Consider the following 20,141-nt stretch of genomic DNA (forward strand, 5'->3'; position numbering starts at 1 on the left):
GAATTTCTGTGGCTGCAATATGACGAGCTATATAACCGGGGCTGCACATAAGTGGTCTGCAGGTGCGCATTCGCTGTCAAAAAAAAAAAAAAAAAAAAAAAAAAAAACGCGCACAAGATATGAAGTTTGCATACATAAGATTTTCTGGAGGAGGACAGACATTTGTTTAAAACTCTTAAAGATGTCGAAGAAGCTCCTTTAAGCAATTACTTTGGTGTTCCTCTACCTCCAAAGAAATGTCAGAAGGAGTCCGAACCACAAAAGAAGCGCATATTCTCGGAAAAGTGGTTGCAGGAGGTGAGCTGGCTTCAAACAAATGATGAACGCACAGAGATGTGGTGCAGAATGTGCCGTGAAAATCCCACTCTAGCGGACAAAAACAGTGCTTTTTATATGGACGCAAACGCGCGTTGCAACTTCTTATCTGGTATGCGTCTTTTATTTTGACAGCGAATGCGCACATGCGGACCACTTATGTGCACCCGTGTAAATAACATAATGTTCTGCCGGGTGTGTTGTTGGTTTTCTCTCGATTTCTGAGTCGACAAGCGCCTTTGTTACTGGGACCAGTCATTTTAAGAAAGGCCCCCATTAGAAGCCATGAGAAATGCAAGAAATGCATTATTGCTCAGTCTGCAATATCTTTCCCAGAACAAACACCAATTGCAAATAACATACTAAAAATAAACCTGAAAAATCTGTTTAGAACAGCGTACTATGTTGCAAAGAGTGAACTACCACTGGCAAAATTTAGCAGTCTTTGCAAACTTCAAAAAGCAAATGGCCTAGATCTTGGTTCCACTTGTCTCTTACCCGTGACTTCAGTGGAAATTTCAAATTCAGGATCTGACACAGACTGATTCATGTCCTACACAGTTCTTACAAGTTCATAGAAATTTCTGTTCAATTAGAACCAAGTATTTGAGTTGATGATTGTAATTTTTATACAATGTTGTAATTTGTTTTTCAACAATTTTTTGATTAATGTTTTGTTTCCTTTACAATATTATACTTTAATGTATAATATTGTAAAGGAAACAAAACAGGAAACAAAACATCAATCAAAAAAATTGCTCTTTTTTTATTCTGGCTACTTACATTTATTTTGGGCTACCAAAAACTGAAGAGTCCCTGCCCAAAGGGCTACCAGGGATTTTGAAATTTTGAGAGCCCTGAGATATATTTATTTTTTTAATTACTTTTGTTTCAGCAACATTAAATTTAAAAACTGTACTTTTGAGTTAAAATATATATTTATAATTTTAATAAATGACAAATTAAAAAAGGCATGAACATTTTTTTTGTATCGAAAAAATATCGAACCGTGACACCAAAGTATCGAACCGAACCGTGAATTTTGTGTATCGTTGCACCCCTACTTCACAGTTATGCTTAATTAGAGAAGCAAACATAAGTACATTACCAGTGTTTCACATGCTATAATATAAATATAAATAAAGATAAATCTAGTTATGCAAGCATATAGTCAGGGTTCTTTAGGGAATATCCACTTATTATTTCTATCAAAAGTCACATTATATAGAAAATACAGTAGCTATGACTCTAATGCTCAGATCCATCCTTTTGTCTGCTGCCGGTATTTCACAGTCATGATCTGTGGCGAGCTTGTAATGACGAGAAGTGGGAGCCAGAGAACAAGATCGCCGGCGTGTTCCAACTTGTGGTGAGCTCCTGAATGTGGATTACCTTTGCACACTTGAATGCAGACATGAGGGAGGTGTTGGAACAAGAACACATCTGAATAAGAGTGTTAAAATAGACTTCCAGCCAAAGAGCAAAAATGCTGTACACAGAGGAGGTATAAACCAAGTGCTGAGGAAGTTGGTTGGCAGAAAGCTGATGTGTTGATTGTTGTGGAGCATAAAGACCAAATTATCCCTCTCAGACTTATGTTGTGTTTCTCTAAATGTGACCAGACGTGGACAGCATGTGCTGAGGAAAAGATGCAGAATTTGAGCCAACAGTTTTCCAATTACACCTCGTGGTTTGTTTAGCTCTCATCCCATCCCCTTTTCTGTCTCGGCCTCACTCTCCTGTTTGTCTGTGTCACATGAGAACAAACTGGTAACCATGGCAACCTACCGGTTCTCTCCCATCCATGGCCTCCATCCACAATCTACGGTCTTCTTCCGACAGAGCCTGCATGGTGATCACTCCCGGCCTTCGCACACAAGCAATAACAGGAAAGGCACATAAGTTTATCAAACATACAGGTGAGCGGCAAACATTAGGTGTTAGATCATCAAACCTCAATAATACAACAACAAATACACACAAAGACAAACATGTCGATAACTGGTGCAACAAGTGGCACCTATAAATTGAACCACAACTGTAATAAAATAATCGTATTTAAATAAAAAGTTTATCAACTAAAGAAATTCTTATGAAGGTTTTCAACTAAGTAGTTATATGTTCTAACTAAAAACTACTTAATAGATGTGCCCATTCTTAGATAAATGCCAATCTTGTTCTTTTTATAGCAAAACACATTCATTTATGGGTGCCAGAGCTATGACTATACTACTGTGTTCCAGTAAATCACATGATCAGCAGCTCCGATCAGATTTTTCCCCTTAAAAGGATAACAAAAAGATGACGAATACAGCATGAAAATTCAGCATCTAACAAGAATTCATTAGGCTAAGCAGCGAAAAATCATCCACACAGGCAACGTGTGATGGGCACGTACTCATGATTTAAACTGAGACCAGCTCTTCGGAGGTTATAAAGCCTGAAAATCGTAAAAATCCTTGATAACAAAGCCGGCTCTGTTAATTCCATGATTTTGTATTTTGCATAGAGAATATGTAATGTATTGCTCCTATTACCGTCTACTTCATACTTTTCGTTTTGTGTGCAATTTTACTGGCCTTTGTTTTTATTTTGTGCTGCTTTAAATTCTGTGTTTGCATGGGAAACTCATCACAGAGATGATCACCGTTCCCTCCTCTTATTCCGAGTCACTGTGACGGAAGAAGAATGAATAAGCACTGACGCAGTCTGTAACTCTGTCAGTGTAGCCACTCTTCCCTTTGTGTTATAAACGCCCCCTCCTTGTGTTAAAAGCTCTGTTAAAAAAAAAAAAAAAGTTGTTTATAATGCCAAACAAATGATTTATGCCGTCTCTATTGCTCTTGATAATTTGCTACATTTCCCCCCCATCAGGATCCTGCAGGAACGAGTCTGTGTATGCAGTGATCAGACTGTTTTGATCAATTTGAAGATTTATGTTTTAGAGCTGGCTCTCTAAAATAAACCTGCTTCACGGAGCGTGAGTTACTGTACCACAGCAATCTGTCCCGCTTAAGAGTGAGACTGCTTTGTGTTCCTAAAGGACCTGAGTTAAGCCTAAAGATGGATGGTTAACAGATAGGCAGGGTGTGATAGAGGATAGCTGAAGTTGTGTGTGAGTGGACAGGAACAGTGGAGGCGGTATAAGAAGGGAAATGCCACAGAGGGCTGAGTCAGACAGGAAAAAGAGCCTCAATCTTCAAGCTCACACCAACTGTGCAGTGCCCTCATGTGTCGGTTTGCTGTAATTACATCCTGCTTAAAAAAAAAAAAAAAAAAAAAAAAGGAAAAAAAGCCCATGCTAATCCTGAGATTATGAGCTGGGACTGAACCACATTTAACCAAATCTTTCATATCGATGACACATAAAGTAAAACCCGGTGAAAAGAAAGCTGGGTGAATATTCACTAACCTGTCCACAGCCTCCACATCGAAACAGAACCGCTTTTCTATCGAGTCAGTCTTCCTTCTGGTGCACGACTTGAGAATAAAGCTCTCCTCCTCTCCCTGACACAGCAAAAGCAAGAAGCAATGTAGTACATCAATAACACATGAAGAGCATTTAAGACATCATAATGCAACCATACTGTTTGAGTGGAATTTAATAGCCAGGACGGTAATTTTCAGCTCCATACTAAGACTAGCTCTGCAAGATTCACTGATTAAAATATTCTGTACTTTTCCCATATGGAGTCTTGGTGCAGGTCGTCAATATATCCTGTCTGAAAGGAGCACATTTAGCTCCCTTCCTCCTCTCTTTAAGCCAACTTTTTTCTAATTGGCTGCCCGTCGCAAACAGAAGACCTAAATAGCAGTTTATTCTGTGCTCCAAGGCTTATCCGATAAGGAGTATTATACAGAGGCAAGGGCAGAAAAACAAACAAACAAACAAACAAACAAAAAAAAAACCCACAGTATGTAGCATATAGTTATTATTATTAGAAATGAATCACTGGTTGAAATATATCTTACGTTGGAGTAAAACTGAAGATTTAGCATTTTAAATTTGCCTTGACTTCCATTTTAGAAGTAAGACTTGCTGTTTGAACTGGGCAATGAATCATATGTGCTTTAAAAAGAACAATATGAAGAAATAGACACTATAAACTAATGTGCGGGGAGTGCCATCTGGCAGTTTTATAACCAATATAAAGGATTACAGCAATATTATTTCCATTTCACACATTATCCATGAGACACTCGGCTTGTTAGCTTTTCAAAAGCTTGGTTTTCTTATAAGTAAAGAAAACACAGACAGACAATGTTGCTACCTGTAGCAACAATATTATACAATTTATGCTATGGTGACATCACTTCTGTTCAAAGGTAGTAACAATTGTTTCTACCTAGTTGAAACAATTGATGGGTTAGGTATACTGGTATACTGGTTTTGAATCTGCAAGCCTGCTGGGGCCTTCATGGATTCTTTGTGTGCCTATGCTGGTTCTCTCCAGATGCTCCTGCTTCTTCCCACAGCCTAACTTAGTAGTAGTAGTAGTAACTAGTACTTAGTTTTATTGGTGATTCTAAAATGGCCACAGACGGGGAAGAAAATGGATGGGTAGATGAGTGTGATAACTCACAATCTACAGATGGCTACACACTCTGGTGTCATACCAATTCAAAGTACAGGTTTTATTGCCATACTCTAAAGCAAAGCGCAGATGGGCCAGGTTTGATGTCATTAGTGAGTGCTTTTTTTTTTTCTTTCAGTGCAGTCCACCTACTATTTATTTGCTATTTTGGATTTCAGAGCTTTGTGTTAAAGCCAAAGGGTTTTCTGTGACTTTTATTTGTTTCCAAGTTTCCTTCAGTTACTCAAAATGAAACTGTGGCAACTTTCTCAGAACTGAGCTGCACTTCGGGCTCATATCAGCTCTGGCTTAATCGGTTTGTAGGTGGAGGGCGATCAGAGATAGGTCTCTGAGAAAACAGTTGGAGACAACATTTTCTGCTTACTGCTGCTTACTCAGAACATTATTCACCCACACTGCACTCTCACCTATTAAGGGTGACGTGGAAGAAGTCGTTAGCACTTGCTCGTAAAACCAGTATCTCGCTCTGTGACTGTGCGACCGAATGAAAACGCATAGCTTTTTGAGCCGATTGCTGAAAACAGTGGTACGGGCATGGGGAATAATAAAAAAAATAACTAAATAAAAACACACACCAAGTTGTGCTTATCCACACTGGGACGAAGCACATTTGCATGAATGCCTGCATGAGCGCCTGTATATGAGGGCGCTTGTGAAGTGAACCTGATTGTGTACTTTTTTTTCTCCCATACAAGTCCAAACCTGGATTTTGTTAGTGAACTTGTGATTTTATCTGTATATTTTAACAGCACAGGCTACTCACCGTTTTACCTCCAGACTTAGGGTCAAACAGGACCATGGTGACTTTCTTGGACTCACGGTAGTATGTACAGTAGTACTTCACCCAAGTAGATACAAATGAGCCTAAAGATAGATAGAAAACATAGAGATGAAGAGTGGTAAAAAAACAAAAACACAAGAAAGGAGAAGAGAAAAAAAGAAAATGGGTGAATTGGAGACAGGGTCAAAACAACAAGAACCAAAAAAAAAGAAAAAGAAAAGGACGAGTCCTGGTCAGACCTCTTTTAGTGCTTTAGTGTTACCATGGCTACCGCACGTGGACAGAGCTGCTGTCACGTCTCCAACAGATCGGACTTGAGTTTGTCAGCCATTGGTTCATTATGGCTTGTTTGTTCTGCTGCTCTGACACCGTGTGAGCCAAACAAGATGCCACTAACATCCACACACTATACCTCGTTACACACGCACACACACACACACACACTCGTTCACTGTTGTATGTGGCTTACTTACGCTTTTCCTGCACATACAGGTAGCCCTCCATCGTGTGCTGGCTGACACTCTTGTGTTCATGTGGATTCTCCTTCATCTTCCTCATCAAACTCTCAACCTCCGACCGCGTGCTCTCAAAACGGTTCCTCGTCTGCCAACAAAAGCACACAGGAGTGCAGATCTTTCCTCATAAATTCAACTTGTAGATGGGAAAGTACATAACAAGCCTTATATGTTGCAGAATGAACAAGTTTTGAAGGCCTATTTTAAAGCTGCAAGTTGAGAATCTTTGGTTTAAAAACACACATCACAAGTAAGGGCGATCCTGCATTATTCATCAGGTTTATTCCAACTGGACCATATAATGCTAAATAAATATTTTTATAAACTACATAAGGCCATTAACTCATCAAAAAAGTGCTTTCTGTTGTAATAAATTAAATTAGCTGTGGGGTCATTAACATAGAAACAATTTTCTTTGGAAAACCAAGTGGCAACAAACAGGTTAGTTATCTGCTGTTTGCACTGTGGAGACATGTTTTCCTTATAGGAGAAATAACAGGAAGTACTCATCAGGTGATTTTAAGGTCAATTTGGGTCATGGTTAAGATTATGGTTAGACAAGTAGTAAATATGGTTAAGAATAGAGAAAGTCTTCAAAAAATGATATAATGCCCCATTGATACACTACTGTATGTGTGTGTGGTGTGTGTACTTGATCTTACATTCTGTATGCTGATGGTGAGGTCGGTCTTGAAGTGATTAAAGTCCTTTGCCAACTCATAGCCATGGTGATAGTAGGTGAAAAGGCCTTGAAGAAATGCCAACAGCTACAGGAAGAAGAAGAAAACAGAATGAAGGTAAAGATTAAAAAAAGATGAACAACACGGGGATAGGGGGAAAGGTACGTCAGAAAAAATTAATGCACATGTCTGAGTGGAGGAAAGAAAACATAACAGGAAGACTGAGCAAAAGGTTGACAATTTAGAAGAAGTAAGGGAAAACAGGGAATACCTCAACAAAAGTTAGCACTGAGTAGCTAATGTGCTTGGTTATCTTAAAGTGTGACTATAACACAAATCACTGCTACAAAAAGAAAGTTTGTGTGCAACATCTTTAAAGAAGAAGAAGAACTTTTTTTAGTAGCATCTTACAGGCTCCACAAAGTCAAACATCTTCCTCTCTTGGACTTCCTGCACCTTGAAGACGTATTCCAAAGAAACCTCGTAGAAATGCTGCCTCACGTTATCTACCTGGTTGTCCGCCTACAACAGAGAAGGAAATTAAGGAAACTGACACACCGATAATCAAGGGTTACACGTAAAACCTGCTCGCTCAGAGAAACCAGCAAGGTCTAAACTCAGACACGGCATCTTACCTCAAGTAGATGTGCCTCTTTCTTCTTTGCTGAGAGGCTAAGGTGCTTTTCCAGTACTGCACAATACTTCTCCGTCTCTTTGTCATATTTTTTCTTGGCGTCCTGTCACAGGGGGGAAAAATTAAAAATAAAATACAAATTTTTTGGCTGAGCTTAACGAAACTGTCTCAACACTTGTACCGGGGAGTTTTTCTCCAGTTTTAATAAACCAACACATGTACTCTGATCCTCTTCATAATGCTGGTGTACATGCTGTAGTATATTTTAGCAGTTATCTGCAGTCGGGATTTGAGAACAGGGAGCACAGCAAAACTTCATATAATGCAGATTTCTTTTAGCTTTCTAATAACAAATTCCCTTTTTTTAGGGAGTAAATGAATGAATGTTTTCCTCCAGGGAGCACAGCTGGTTATTAAACAACAGACTGTTTCATCAGAAATGAGATCAGCGACATGAGAGACAGACATGTTTTGATAGATGATGAACCTGGGACAGAGAGCTCAGGGTGTGTATTTATGGAATGAAAGCAACGGAAAGAAACTGTTACACAGGCAATGTTGGAATTACCAGTCAGATTAGATCATTAAACTTAAAAACGTGTCACTTCAACAGGAAGATAGAGATATCAGTACAGTAAGACGCATAAAGAGAAACCAGCCTGTTAATCTTATTTACTTTTGAAGCAACAAACTGGGGTATGAGAGAAGTGCTTACTGAATGTGAATACTTGACACTTCTGTTCTAAATGATATATATACACAAGACAAAACAATATATATTCAATTGTTTGGTCATTAAACAAAAAATAACTTGGACTTATTTCAAAAGTCAAAGAGAAATTTCTGAACATCAGTGAGCCGCATGTGCATTTGCTGATTTCATTTTGCCTTTATTATTCCTTTTAACCATTTCTTTAACAACGCTGGAACTGGCACTAAAATAATACGATGTGTACTGTAAGATGATCTCTGCTCACTGCCGAGCTGGTTTCAGCAACAAGAAGCTGAGTGCTCTTGGCCAGAGGAGGAACAGACAGCAGCTGCGGAAAGCATCAGAAATGATGAACGCCCCTCTAAACAACAAGGCCTCTGTTTAAAGTCTGCCTCTCTGATTTGTCATATTCTCTGCGGAAATCATGTCTGAAACGAGTGTCGTGGCAGCCCTCTCCCATGTGTTCATTATTAGAGATTTCATTACAGCCTTTTGAAAAATTTGAAACTAAAAAAAAAAAAAGACAGGCTTCCTTTGTGAAAGGAATTCATTTGCGTGAGACAAATCATCAGGAAAGGTTTTATAACATTAAAATGACTTGTTTCTATTTTCGCTAACGCTCGGGTTAAAAAGTTAAAGGTGTTAAACTTCATTTACTTTAGGTTACTTCCACCCTCAGCCAGCAGGTGGCAGTGTCTTCACAGTATGATAAAATGTCTTCCTTTTTTATTTATTTAATTTTTCCCAGAAATATAAGGTAATTGAAAATGTTTTGATGCAAGACCATACCCCACCAGACTGACTCATCACAGATCAAATCAGGTTCTTTTGCAACAGTTACATAGAAGCCCCAGTCAAATCTAAAGCCAACAAATGCACCAACAATCCTTTGTTTACAAGACGTGCATTATTAAAACACACCTTTTTAACAAAAGCAGCACTTGCTGTCACTCGCAGCAACTTGGAATGACTTTAAAGGGGATAACTGACAACAAACACGAGAGCAAAGTGATTCCTGACAACGTATTCTCAACAACTAAAAGGATTTCTGGAAATGATGATGTTCTCAGTGTGTTTTAACAGAAATCCGTCATTGTTGCATGAGTGAAGTGTTTTTATACAAAAAGACCTTGAATTGCAAACAGCATTTTTTTTTTAAAATTTAGTCTTACACTTAAGCTCTATGTAAAGACTTCTTGTCTAATGTTTCCTACTGGCTGCAGTAATCTGATTGGTGCGAATTCCTCTGTGAATAAGATTAGAATCTGAACCTTGAGTTTTCCTTAAATAAACTGTGATGTGTAACCCCCCACACACACACACATTTTAAACATATTTATCTTTTATCTGTTAGCCATTCGCTGCTATTTTGGTCAAACTGGTCCTGTGCAAGACGGCTGCCAGCTCTGCAGCTTTGGGACAAGGTGAAACTGTGCCAGGCCAAGATATTATCGGTTCTTTTGGGGCTAAACTAGGATTAGTGCATCACTCGCGGTGACTTAACTGAAGTGATTATGCTTCACACTTTAATCTGACCATAATGTCAAAATCAGACAGTGACCTGCAACATGGGCATGTTTTAATAGATCATGTACTGATAAAACACTGAATGCATCAGGGGAACCCCCTGCCGCCCTATGGCTAATGACAGCATGGAGCAAGCACACCATGACCCTATATAAGGAGATTAAAGACGCTGAGGCGTGGTATATTTACCGCACAGGGGCCGGCATTATTTAAAAATGTACAGTTCAGTGTTCATCCTTTATCTTTTTAAAGGATTTCTATTTTTCTGGAGTGTGAAAAAAAAAAAATTAACACAATCATAACATCAAAAAACTTTGTATACTTATGTTTTACTTCGATAGAATAAGAAGCAAATGAAGAGATTTAAGCACACTTTAAAAAAAAAAATAGATAAATAAATCACACACAGACCTGCTAGAGGGAGCCCAGCCTGCACGTAAGAGGGAATCAGTGATTTATGGCAGCATTTATGTCTTCCTCTAATCTCTTATCCAGGTCATTTAGTAATGGTTCAGACTTTAACATACACCCATCACGTAAGGAGAGGGAGACCCTGAGCCTCGTGAGAAGTGTGCTGCCTTTTATTCCAAGCATACATGAAAAGCACCTATTAGTTCCATGTCACTGTGCAGCGGTAACAACAACTGTAACTAAACTCATGTGTTTGAGTTCCAAACACGAAATTTTATCATCAAAATAACATCTTTAAGCATTGTACTTTATATTTCTTCTATTCTATCATTGGTGTATTTGGAAATTCTTAAAGGCTGCCCTGTATTCTGAACCATCTCTCTACAACTCTACAAACTATATGGCCAATTTTTTAAAAAATGCATCGAGACACTCTCCGGTAATTATAGTATAATTATAGTATATTATTGTATTAAAGTCAGATATTATGCAGTAATGCTAACCAGGTGAGTAAACTGGAGTGTTTCTCTGGATTAAAAATCTTGTACATACATCTACTCTAACAGTTTCTGCAAATTATTCCTAGAGCATCAGACACACATGTAGTCCAAAGTCTTGGGCCGCTGAAGGTTCTTACCCTAGATCAGCTATAATGCCATGATCTTACCAAGCAACTGCCTAGCAATGGGCTAAAATATCACGTTTTTAGTATTTACTCACCTGTAAAGGATTTGTATTGTGTTTATTTTGTGAGAAAAGCTGAATTTTGAATGATATATTGTGACACCATCACACTGCTCAAATGACCCGTTTTTAGACTTTATGCACGTACAGCACCTTATATGAAAATGTGCTGTTGCTTTAATTTTACAACAATAACGTCTTATTCATATCCGCATATACTTAATTATGCATGATATACTATGATATTATCATGCTGCCAGGCTACCACCTATCAATGGGCTTAAATGACCTCTTTTCAATGTATAAACAAAATCCACCTCCTCTAATCATTTAAATTTTCTAAACGTGATTACATATTGCGGTTTACCAACAGCTAAACAGGCCAAACAATGGGCATGTATTAGTTGTGGTAAAGCAAAGTTTCAAAATCGAAGGCATTGCATTCACGAGTTAATGTGAAACTGTATGCATGTGTCCCTGGCAACCAGCAAAAGGCACAAAAAACAATAAAAACGAGAACAAAAAAAAGAGAGAAAAATCTGAATGTTTTTCTGATCTGTATGTTTTGAGTAGGTGCTGTCTGACACAGATCCTTTAATAGCTCCAGAAGCACTAAAGGCCATTATTGATTTATTCTTCATGCTAGCATACATGTATCAATACAAACCCACAGCTCATGTACAGTTAAAAGTCATTTCTGTGGCCCATGTACTGTCACCCTTCTTACCTTGGCTGCACTGATTTGCTCTTTCCTGAACCGCTCCAGCGGCAAAATTAACACATCATTGGCATTCTCGATCTACAAGGCAGATATACACACCATAAAAATCCATGTTACAGACACGCCAGTATACACCAGGTATTTTAATATTTGTATCATTTGTACCAGCAGTTTCTATCACAGCCGCCAGTCATTTTCTGGAGAGGACTAATGTTTCCGTGGTTATAAAAGACCAAACGTTCACTCTCATTAAGAATAACCTATAATATAGACAATATAGCTAGATAGGTCACTCACCATTCGTGTCCGTTCATCCTCCAGGTTCTGTAAAACTGCTGCAAACTCCTGAAGTGACTTGGCTAGGGACAGTCATGTTGGTAGATGGGGTGAACGAGAAAGAGACAAAAGAGATCATTGAAAATAAAAAAGAGGCAGAAAGGCAAAGCACTGCTATTTTTAATGTTGATAAAGAGCGAGACAAAAAAAGATGCAAGGGAAAAGCATCGAACAGAATACAGCTATCGGGGAGTAAAGAGGTTAAAGGTGCTTTGTTTCTGCTTCGGTACCACTTATTTAGAGGTTTCGAAATGTTTCTAAACTCACGACATAGCAGAGTAATTAACTGGAAATGAAACCGCAACTTAAAGGGTTTGTTTCTATGGTGCTTTCACAGTCAGCATGGATCGGTGCAAGGTTACCCCATTCACTGGCAAACGAGCCACAGCTACATTGTTCAGGTCATAGTTTCCACTTCAATTGCCTCTGACCCTGTCCAACACTTCACACACACGAACACACAGACTTGTTCTTCAGGCACACTGAGCGCACCTCAAGTAATTGAAGAGTGTGCCTACAGAACATGTGTTCCGAACATGTGTTCCTTATGCACAGGCATGCAGAAATTGTATGCGCACTGTGATAATCCATTCCACAGTTATCCATTTTATCCTCATTAACATCAAACTTCATGTTTCTGTAAATTATAGGTTTTGTATTTGGCTATTAAAAAGTAGGTGCAGGCCTTAAACGTCCAGGTTTGAGTGGAATCTAATGGCAGAAATGTGATATAATTGTAGTTGTGTTTTCATTAGCGTAGAATTGAATTTTTAGTGTAGGAGACAATTTTTCATTGCCTCAGAATAAGCTCTTTATCTACAGAGCCTGCAGGTACACGTCCAAGTGCTTCTATAGAAGCCCAGAATGGACAAACCATACAGAGGGCCTTTTCTATTTTGTGTTTTAGCACCAACTCTAGCATCACCAGAACACAGAAATTAATCAGGTTGCAATCTGTACTGTCAGCTGACACTACACCCTACACATGGCTTCTTTCATCCATTATTAGTCCAAGTACAGATGACCAGACCACAGCCCTCCCTCCCCTGTCACCTACTTTAACTGTTCCAAGGGGACATCAAAGCACTCCCAAGCCAGCCGGGAAATGTAATCTCTCCAATGTGTCCTGGGTCAGCTCTGAGGTCTCCAGCTACAGGGACAAGCCCAAAACACAGCACCTCGGAAGCATCCCAATCAGATGCCCAAACCACCTCAACTGGCACCTTTTGATGTGGAGGAGTAGCAGCTCTACTCTAAATTCCTCCCAAATGGCTGGGCTCCTCACTCTATCTAGGAGTGCTCAGACATCCTACAGAGGAAGCTCATTTCTGCCACCTGTGATCTGACACCCACAACTCACAGCCAAAGGTGAGGAATGTAGATCAACTGGTAGACGGACGGCTTTGCTTTCATGCTCATCTCTCTCTCCACAACAGGAAGGTACGACATCCAGATTACTGCTGACAATATGTGTGTCCATCTCCCCCTTCCTTCTCCCCTCACTTGTGAACAAGACCCTAAAATTCTTTAACTCCCACACTTAGAGCAGCAACTCCAGACTTTGAGGTGCTAATTCCCATCCCTGCTGCTTCAGATTTGGCTGCAAACCTCCCAACTACAAGCTGGAGGTCATCATTCAGTGAAGCCAACATAACCACATCATCTGCAGAAAGGAGAGATGACATCCAGAGAGAGACCACAGAATCTAACACCATCCACCCTGGGCGACAAATTCAGTCCATAAAAATTATAACCAAAATCCATGACAGATGAAAGCCCTGGTGGCGTATAATACTCGCAAACAAATGTGTCCGACTTATTGAGACAATGCAGACAAAGTTCTTTCTACAAATAAATCCTGATGTCTTAAAAATAGCATAAAATTGTAATACGGCTCATATTGTGCAATCAAAGCTTGACGATTAATCTAAACTCTTTCACGTTGACACATTGACGTAAATCAGTACCTATTGTTCTTTTCCACATTGCTCTAAGAGGACTTATTATAGCATCAGAGAGATGAAGATGGGTTTTGACATGAGTCTCGCCATGAATAGCCTAACAGCAACAGTGCTGCAATCCAGCTGAGCACCAAGCTGTTCAGGAAAGATAGCCAGCGATAGTGAAACAACAGCAGGGTTGTAGGTCAGAATCAGGGCAGCAAAGAGCTGCAGACTGACACAGAGAGGGTGTGGTGACTGCACAGACTCTCACACAGCAGGCTGTTTGAGCAGAAACAGCCGGATGAGTTCAAGGAACTCATATTTTACACACCAATATCACAAACTTTTGTGTAATGACATTTTATTTCATGAAATAACTACAACATTTATGAAGACTAACTGTAGCTATCAAAAATAATGAAATTACACCGAAAGGGCTGCAAAATCTGAGCCAATGTCCAGCTTTTTCCTTTTTTTACAGTGTTACTATTAGACTGTCCATCAGCTGCTGATAATCATTTCAATTTTTGAACTATTTTAAACCACAAGTCAGATGGATCAAAAGCTAAAATTACACCCGTTTTCAAAATGTGCCAGTAGTTTTATTAAGTACAGAATAAGCTTTGATATTTTAACAAAAATAGCACATTCAGGGCAGATACCTAATCTGAGACTCATCAGTTTCCTGTCCAGCAGCACTAAAATGAAAATCAAGCTGACCTTGAAGTCAACGCTGATTTGGCTATTCTATTTTAGTGACGAGACATGATACAACATCATTTGATGTCTATTTAGAGGCTTTCCTCTTCTGGTGCACCGAATGTATTGGATTTCACATCCGCACACTCACCTATGCACATCTCATCATCCGTCTCAGCATCTCCAATGCACTGGAATTTAAAGTCATTGAGAGAGTCAGCAAACTTCCTCTTTGCTGTCGACAGACCTGAGAGAACAGAAAAAATAAGAACGTTAAGGTCGTATTTTATGGTGGTCCACCTCACTTTAAGTGAGTTTGTAATAATGTAATAACAAGCTGTACCGAAAAATCTTAATCTGAACTCTAAAAAACCTAGTTCTAAATAATGTGATAAGATTATGGACGAGAATAGCCGTTTTGTCCTGATTATGCTTTTAATGCAGGTACTGAAAGTGAGTGGAAAGGCGGACAACACGAGTGGGTCCCCTGTGGCGTCAGTGATGGAGGTTGACGGCTCATATATTTGTGTGTGTTCGTGCTGAAAAGTGCAAAAAAGAAAAGTTCCATTCGACTTAAGTCACATTAGCCAGGCGAGGAACTGAAAAGCCTTAGACAGCTGGATGCCTTTCAAATAATACATGAGGCGCTAAGAGCTCCTAGGAGACAGACACTCATGGCGAGCTTGGCTTCCCTTGCATTTAAACTCAACGCAGGGTCACCTCCACTACAACACTTCCTGTTGCTTGACTGGCTTAGGTCAGCAACATTCAAAGGATCACGATGAAATAGTGGAAGGATGAAGAGGAAGACACACAAAAAAGAAACAGACTTTACATAACTTTCTTGTAAATCGCATGCTGTGGAACAGCACCCCGCAACAATGGCTTGCTCGCCATTCTGACACCGACCCCGAAGGAATGGATTAAAATAATTATCATTTTATACTGAATAAAGTGTTCTTTTACTTTAACATTCAAAAAAAAGAAAAGAAACTTATGCATGACGCGGTCAGCTTCAGCAGGGAAACCCACGTCGATAGGGAGGAGGACAAAATTTATACAAAAACTACACAAGCAAATATGTATTTGTGGCATTTTGTAAAATAAAGATAGAAAGTATAATTAAGGAGGAGAGATCAAGAGTTTCATGAAAATGTGCATGGGAGTCAGGGAAAGGACAGCAAGCGCAGACAGAAGAAAGACAGAGTAATTGGCCATGTTCAAGTAAATACCACTGCTCCTCCGTGTAGATCAGTGCAGTTTGCCAATCACAGAAATGAAACGCAGGCCCAGCAGCTCCGCTTAAATGTGCTGCCAGAAAAACGTGCACGCTGGCACAGAGAAACGCACACAGACCACTTTCTCTCTCCGGACTGACTCAAAAAAACATTTAGGATGTCCGTGAGCAGTGAGTCACAGTGGCCCTGTGTCATCAAAATAACTAAAGTATGACCAAAATGAGACCACACTCCAAACTTGAAGGATAAACTGCGGTTTTACGGTGCCAGTCAGTGTCCAAAAAACAAAACAACCCACTGTACTTTCACAGTATTTCCCCAATTCTCAATATTTTGCTGCAATTACATAACAGAAATCATGTGACATATTTTAATAAAATTAAATATATAACAATGTTTAAAGGTAAACATGTATATAGTGAAGCAAATATGTTTTTCCAATAGAAAATTGCAATGAAAACCAAATGTCGTCTATAATGTCATATTGTCAATGAATTTACAGCATAAATAACTAACTAATATAAGTAGCATACATAAAGTAATAGAACCTTTTCTTCAGTCGCTTTGAAAGCCAGCAGGTCTCAGCTCTCAAACGTTTCAGGGTGTTTTTAGGTTTCAATGATTAAACATGCTGTTTTCAAGCTTTATAATCACTGCCATTACATATTGGCAAATGAGGCTGCAGTGAGTGATCTCAGGTATCTATGAGCCAGATCTTAGGTAACCGAGGCGCCTGCTTTCTATCACACATTTCAGTAAACTTACTTATTTGTTTTGTGTAGTAGCATGGGTGATTTATTTTCAGCACGGGTGGCCTCAGCGGGAATCACATCCAGCCCTGGCAATAGTGACATCACATCTACTGAGCTGTATAAAACCATATCTCTCTCTACACTCTCTCATTCTTATGTCTCCTCTCTCTTATTTTTGGCCTCCACCTCCCTTAGGTCTCCTTTTTGACAGTTTCTTTTTTCCCCCTCCTTTATTCCCACTGACAGTTCTTCTCAGCACCCCGTGAGTGAAACGTGCCCATCGATGATTTCTCCTCTCCGGCTTCAGCCACACTCTGTGTGCTCTCCTGCACACAAATCACAACTAACCACAAACTAAACACACACACTCAGTGCCCCTTTCTGATTTTGCATATTTAAACACTTACATGTTTCAGAGCATTGAACAAATTCTAACATTAGACAACCTGGAGCAAGATAAACTGAATAAATACAAAAGGCAGTTCTTAAATGGTGATTTTTAATTTTCTTAAAGGGAAAAAAAAAAAAAAAAACAACTATCCAAACCTTCCTGACCCCATGAAAAAAGTATATCACTTGATAAGTATGTCAGCAGAAATATCTGCAGTTTCCATCCAGGGAAGAACTGGAACCCCATAAACAGAACATAAAAAGAACTAAAGGTTTGAACACAACATGAAGTTTTATTCCTCCTAGAAATCTCATTTTCATGTCATGGAAACCCCAAGCACGTCGACAAATACATTATAAACACCAGTGTGTAGCACACTAGATAAAGTAGACAACTCATATGCTGCAAGGCTTTTGCAGAGGCCTGAGTTCAAATCTGGCCCCAAGGCCATTCACTGCATGTCTTCCCTGGTCTTTCTCCCAGCCGTTTCTCTATTGTCCTATTGAAATAAAAAAAAAAAAAGTAATATTACTAGCCTTAAGAAGAATTCCTTCGAGAAATCGTATCTCCTAGATAAGATCTTTCAGGTTTTCTAAGAGAAAATTGAAACGGACACTGTGTTTGCTATTTGTAGCAAAGTATCATCATTAAGACAGGACAAAAATAATTTGATATAATTGCATTATTTTTCAGACACACCATCATAGCACTTTTGCATGAAAGTTTAAGGTTCGTTTCCCCCTTGAATCACTTAAAAATGTGACGGAAAAATAAAAATCAAAGTGCGAAATTCTGTTTAACCTACTTTCCCTTGGAGAGTCTCACTCTACATTTTGGCAAACAGCGTGATAAGGTAACTTTTTACTCTGGCTCATAAATACAGATACGCATCAGGAGTGGACCAGCGCCCCTATAGTCAGCATTTTTGGCAGCAATGACACAACAGGACACACATATATCCACATATATATTCACACATTTATGCACGCGCACATACACGTGTCAGCCCCATGCGGGTCTCTCGGCTTATATGAACCATGTTTTCAAATCAAAACCACATTGCTGGCTGATGAGATTCTGTAAAATCCTGCCAACACAAAGGAATCACTATAAAACAAAAAAAATGAATCACACCACAACAAGTACATTGTCCAGAAAGCTTTAGGAAAAGAGAAAGTCTACTTACAGATGTAGCAAGAAGTGATGCTTGCCATTTATGGTATCCAATTTAATGCGGTAAGACACATGTTCAAGCTCCAGGTTAAAAGAAAGGTTGTAACTGGCTGACAGGCTGAGCTATAACACTGGTCAGTCATTTGTACGCATGAGTCCAATTTCTGGCTAGGTACTAAAAAGGAAAGGGAAAAGTAGATGGTTTACATTACTAAAGTTATACAAAAACTATTAACACGATAGCAGACTGTGTGCTTCAAATTTTTGGGCTGCTTGTTGCTACTTTTAACCACCAAACAGAACTGAACTGCATGTTTGCCACTACAGCACTGTCCCATTGTCGTTATTAGTGCATAGGTCAGCTGTCAATGTGATAAAAATCTTAAAATTCTACGAGAAAATATGTAAACCATTTTAAATATGCTGAATCAGATTAGAAGCTAAAATAAAGACACACAGTTGGATGTGTTGATGCCCTGCCGTCAGTATGTGTGTATTTGTATGTGCGCGCCTGTATGTCTGTGCCCAGGCAGGAAGGACAGCAAAGGACAAGGACAACTAAAAATAGATGACCCTGTTGACACTTGCCTCTCCGTCTTTTCTCTCACACTCACAGGACAAAATTCCTGCCATGCTTCGCTCCTTTAATTCTGAGCTTAAGACACCAACGAAAAAGAGAAACACAAACGGAAACACACGAACATGCACCGATAGGACAAACGCCCTGCTGCAAGAGAACTCCACAAGAACAGTTTGATGAACATGATGATGAAGACATGGCCTCCAAACTCCACCCATCCATCAATCGAGCTCTTCTGCAGGAATATTATGGTGCTGCCAAAGCAACCCAGATATTTAGTAGCCCAAGGGCTCCTCTCAGCTGGGACATGCCTGAACTTCCTCGCCTAAGACGCAATCTCATCAGAAGCACTTCAACTAACTTTGTTTGGAGGAGTACTCTGAACCCCTCCTGAATGACTGTCACTCTATAATTAGGGGTAAGCTAAGACACACTTAGCTTTTTCTTTCAGGCACTAATCAGAGCACTCATGAACAAATGTAAAAAGAAAATGTGGGAAGGCGGCCATATAAATGTAAACACTCCCAGCTCAATTTCCACCTTTTTTTTTTTAAACCACCTTCTCTGAAGCAGTAACTTATCCCCAACATTAAACTCTTTTCATCTGAAGTCCATGGCCTTGAACCTGAAGGTTCTAATTTATATTGACGTGAGAACTGACGTGAGACACAAAGCATCAACCACTGCTACTGAAAAATGTTATCTTATTCGCTAACAGGCTGATTGCAATCAACAAGGCTGATTCCAGCAAATAGCGATCTTGGGTCATTTTATTAGCACACACCTAATCATTAGTTTTGACTGGTTCAACTTCAACCCAGCAGCAGCAGCATTTATGTCCACATTTTGTTCTTCATTAGGGAATTATTACAGTATTTAGGATTTTATTTCCAATTTAGAAAATCTCTCTTAGAGATTCTTCGAACATTTTATTTATTTTTATTTTATTTATGCTTGGTAATAAAAAAGTTTAAACTTTGATTTGATGAAGTATTGTGAGTTTACCCACCTAAGAATACAGAGCTTTTTGAACATATGCAAGTACGGCTGGACCATATCATACCATTCACGGTAATACCGGTATAATGCTAGGTAATGGTAAGGAAATGAAATATCGCGATAGAATATGGATAAAACGCGCATGCGCCAGTGCCTTTGTTTTCATACGTACATGGCGAAAAAAGCATGGCGGCAACGGAGAATGAGAAGGGCGAAGGCGGAGCATTGAACGAAACAGATGAACCAGAATTGGTTTGTAAAAATGGTGCAACTTCAGTGGTGTGGAACTGGTTTGGCTTTCGTCCGTCAGACACACCACAGCACATTTTTTTGGTAGAGCATGCAAGAGGGCCGTCGTTATTACAGTTCTTACCGAACCAATTTTATGTGGTACACAGCGCTCAAAAATCTGTCAAAAAATGTTTTAGTACGACTTTGCTGAGCTACGAAGCCGC

At 39.3% G+C, this 20,141-nt stretch overlaps 1 protein-coding gene across 3 annotated transcripts in view; it reads right to left on the bottom strand.

The window, feature by feature from the left end:
- The window catches only part of LOC120733768 (rho GTPase-activating protein 26-like), an 86,089-nt gene that overhangs the window by 30,378 nt on the left and 35,570 nt on the right, over positions 1 to 20,141 (bottom strand). For all 3 annotated transcript variants that reach the window (XM_040032164.1, XM_040032163.1, XM_040032165.1), the window contains exons 3-12: positions 14,705 to 14,800; positions 11,873 to 11,934; positions 11,582 to 11,653; positions 7,522 to 7,623; positions 7,298 to 7,408; positions 6,869 to 6,973; positions 6,165 to 6,294; positions 5,674 to 5,774; positions 3,728 to 3,822; positions 2,104 to 2,182 (exon numbers count right to left, since the gene is read on the bottom strand). In XM_040032164.1, coding sequence (XP_039888098.1) covers positions 2,104 to 2,182; positions 3,728 to 3,822; positions 5,674 to 5,774; positions 6,165 to 6,294; positions 6,869 to 6,973; positions 7,298 to 7,408; positions 7,522 to 7,623; positions 11,582 to 11,653; positions 11,873 to 11,934; positions 14,705 to 14,800 — 953 coding nt within the window. The remainder of the gene's footprint in view (positions 1 to 2,103; positions 2,183 to 3,727; positions 3,823 to 5,673; positions 5,775 to 6,164; positions 6,295 to 6,868; positions 6,974 to 7,297; positions 7,409 to 7,521; positions 7,624 to 11,581; positions 11,654 to 11,872; positions 11,935 to 14,704; positions 14,801 to 20,141) is intronic.

The sequence above is a fragment of the Simochromis diagramma genome, unplaced genomic scaffold (genome assembly GCF_900408965.1).
Source record: "Simochromis diagramma unplaced genomic scaffold, fSimDia1.1 OVJJ01000216.1, whole genome shotgun sequence".
Lineage (NCBI taxonomy): Eukaryota > Metazoa > Chordata > Actinopteri > Cichliformes > Cichlidae > Simochromis > Simochromis diagramma.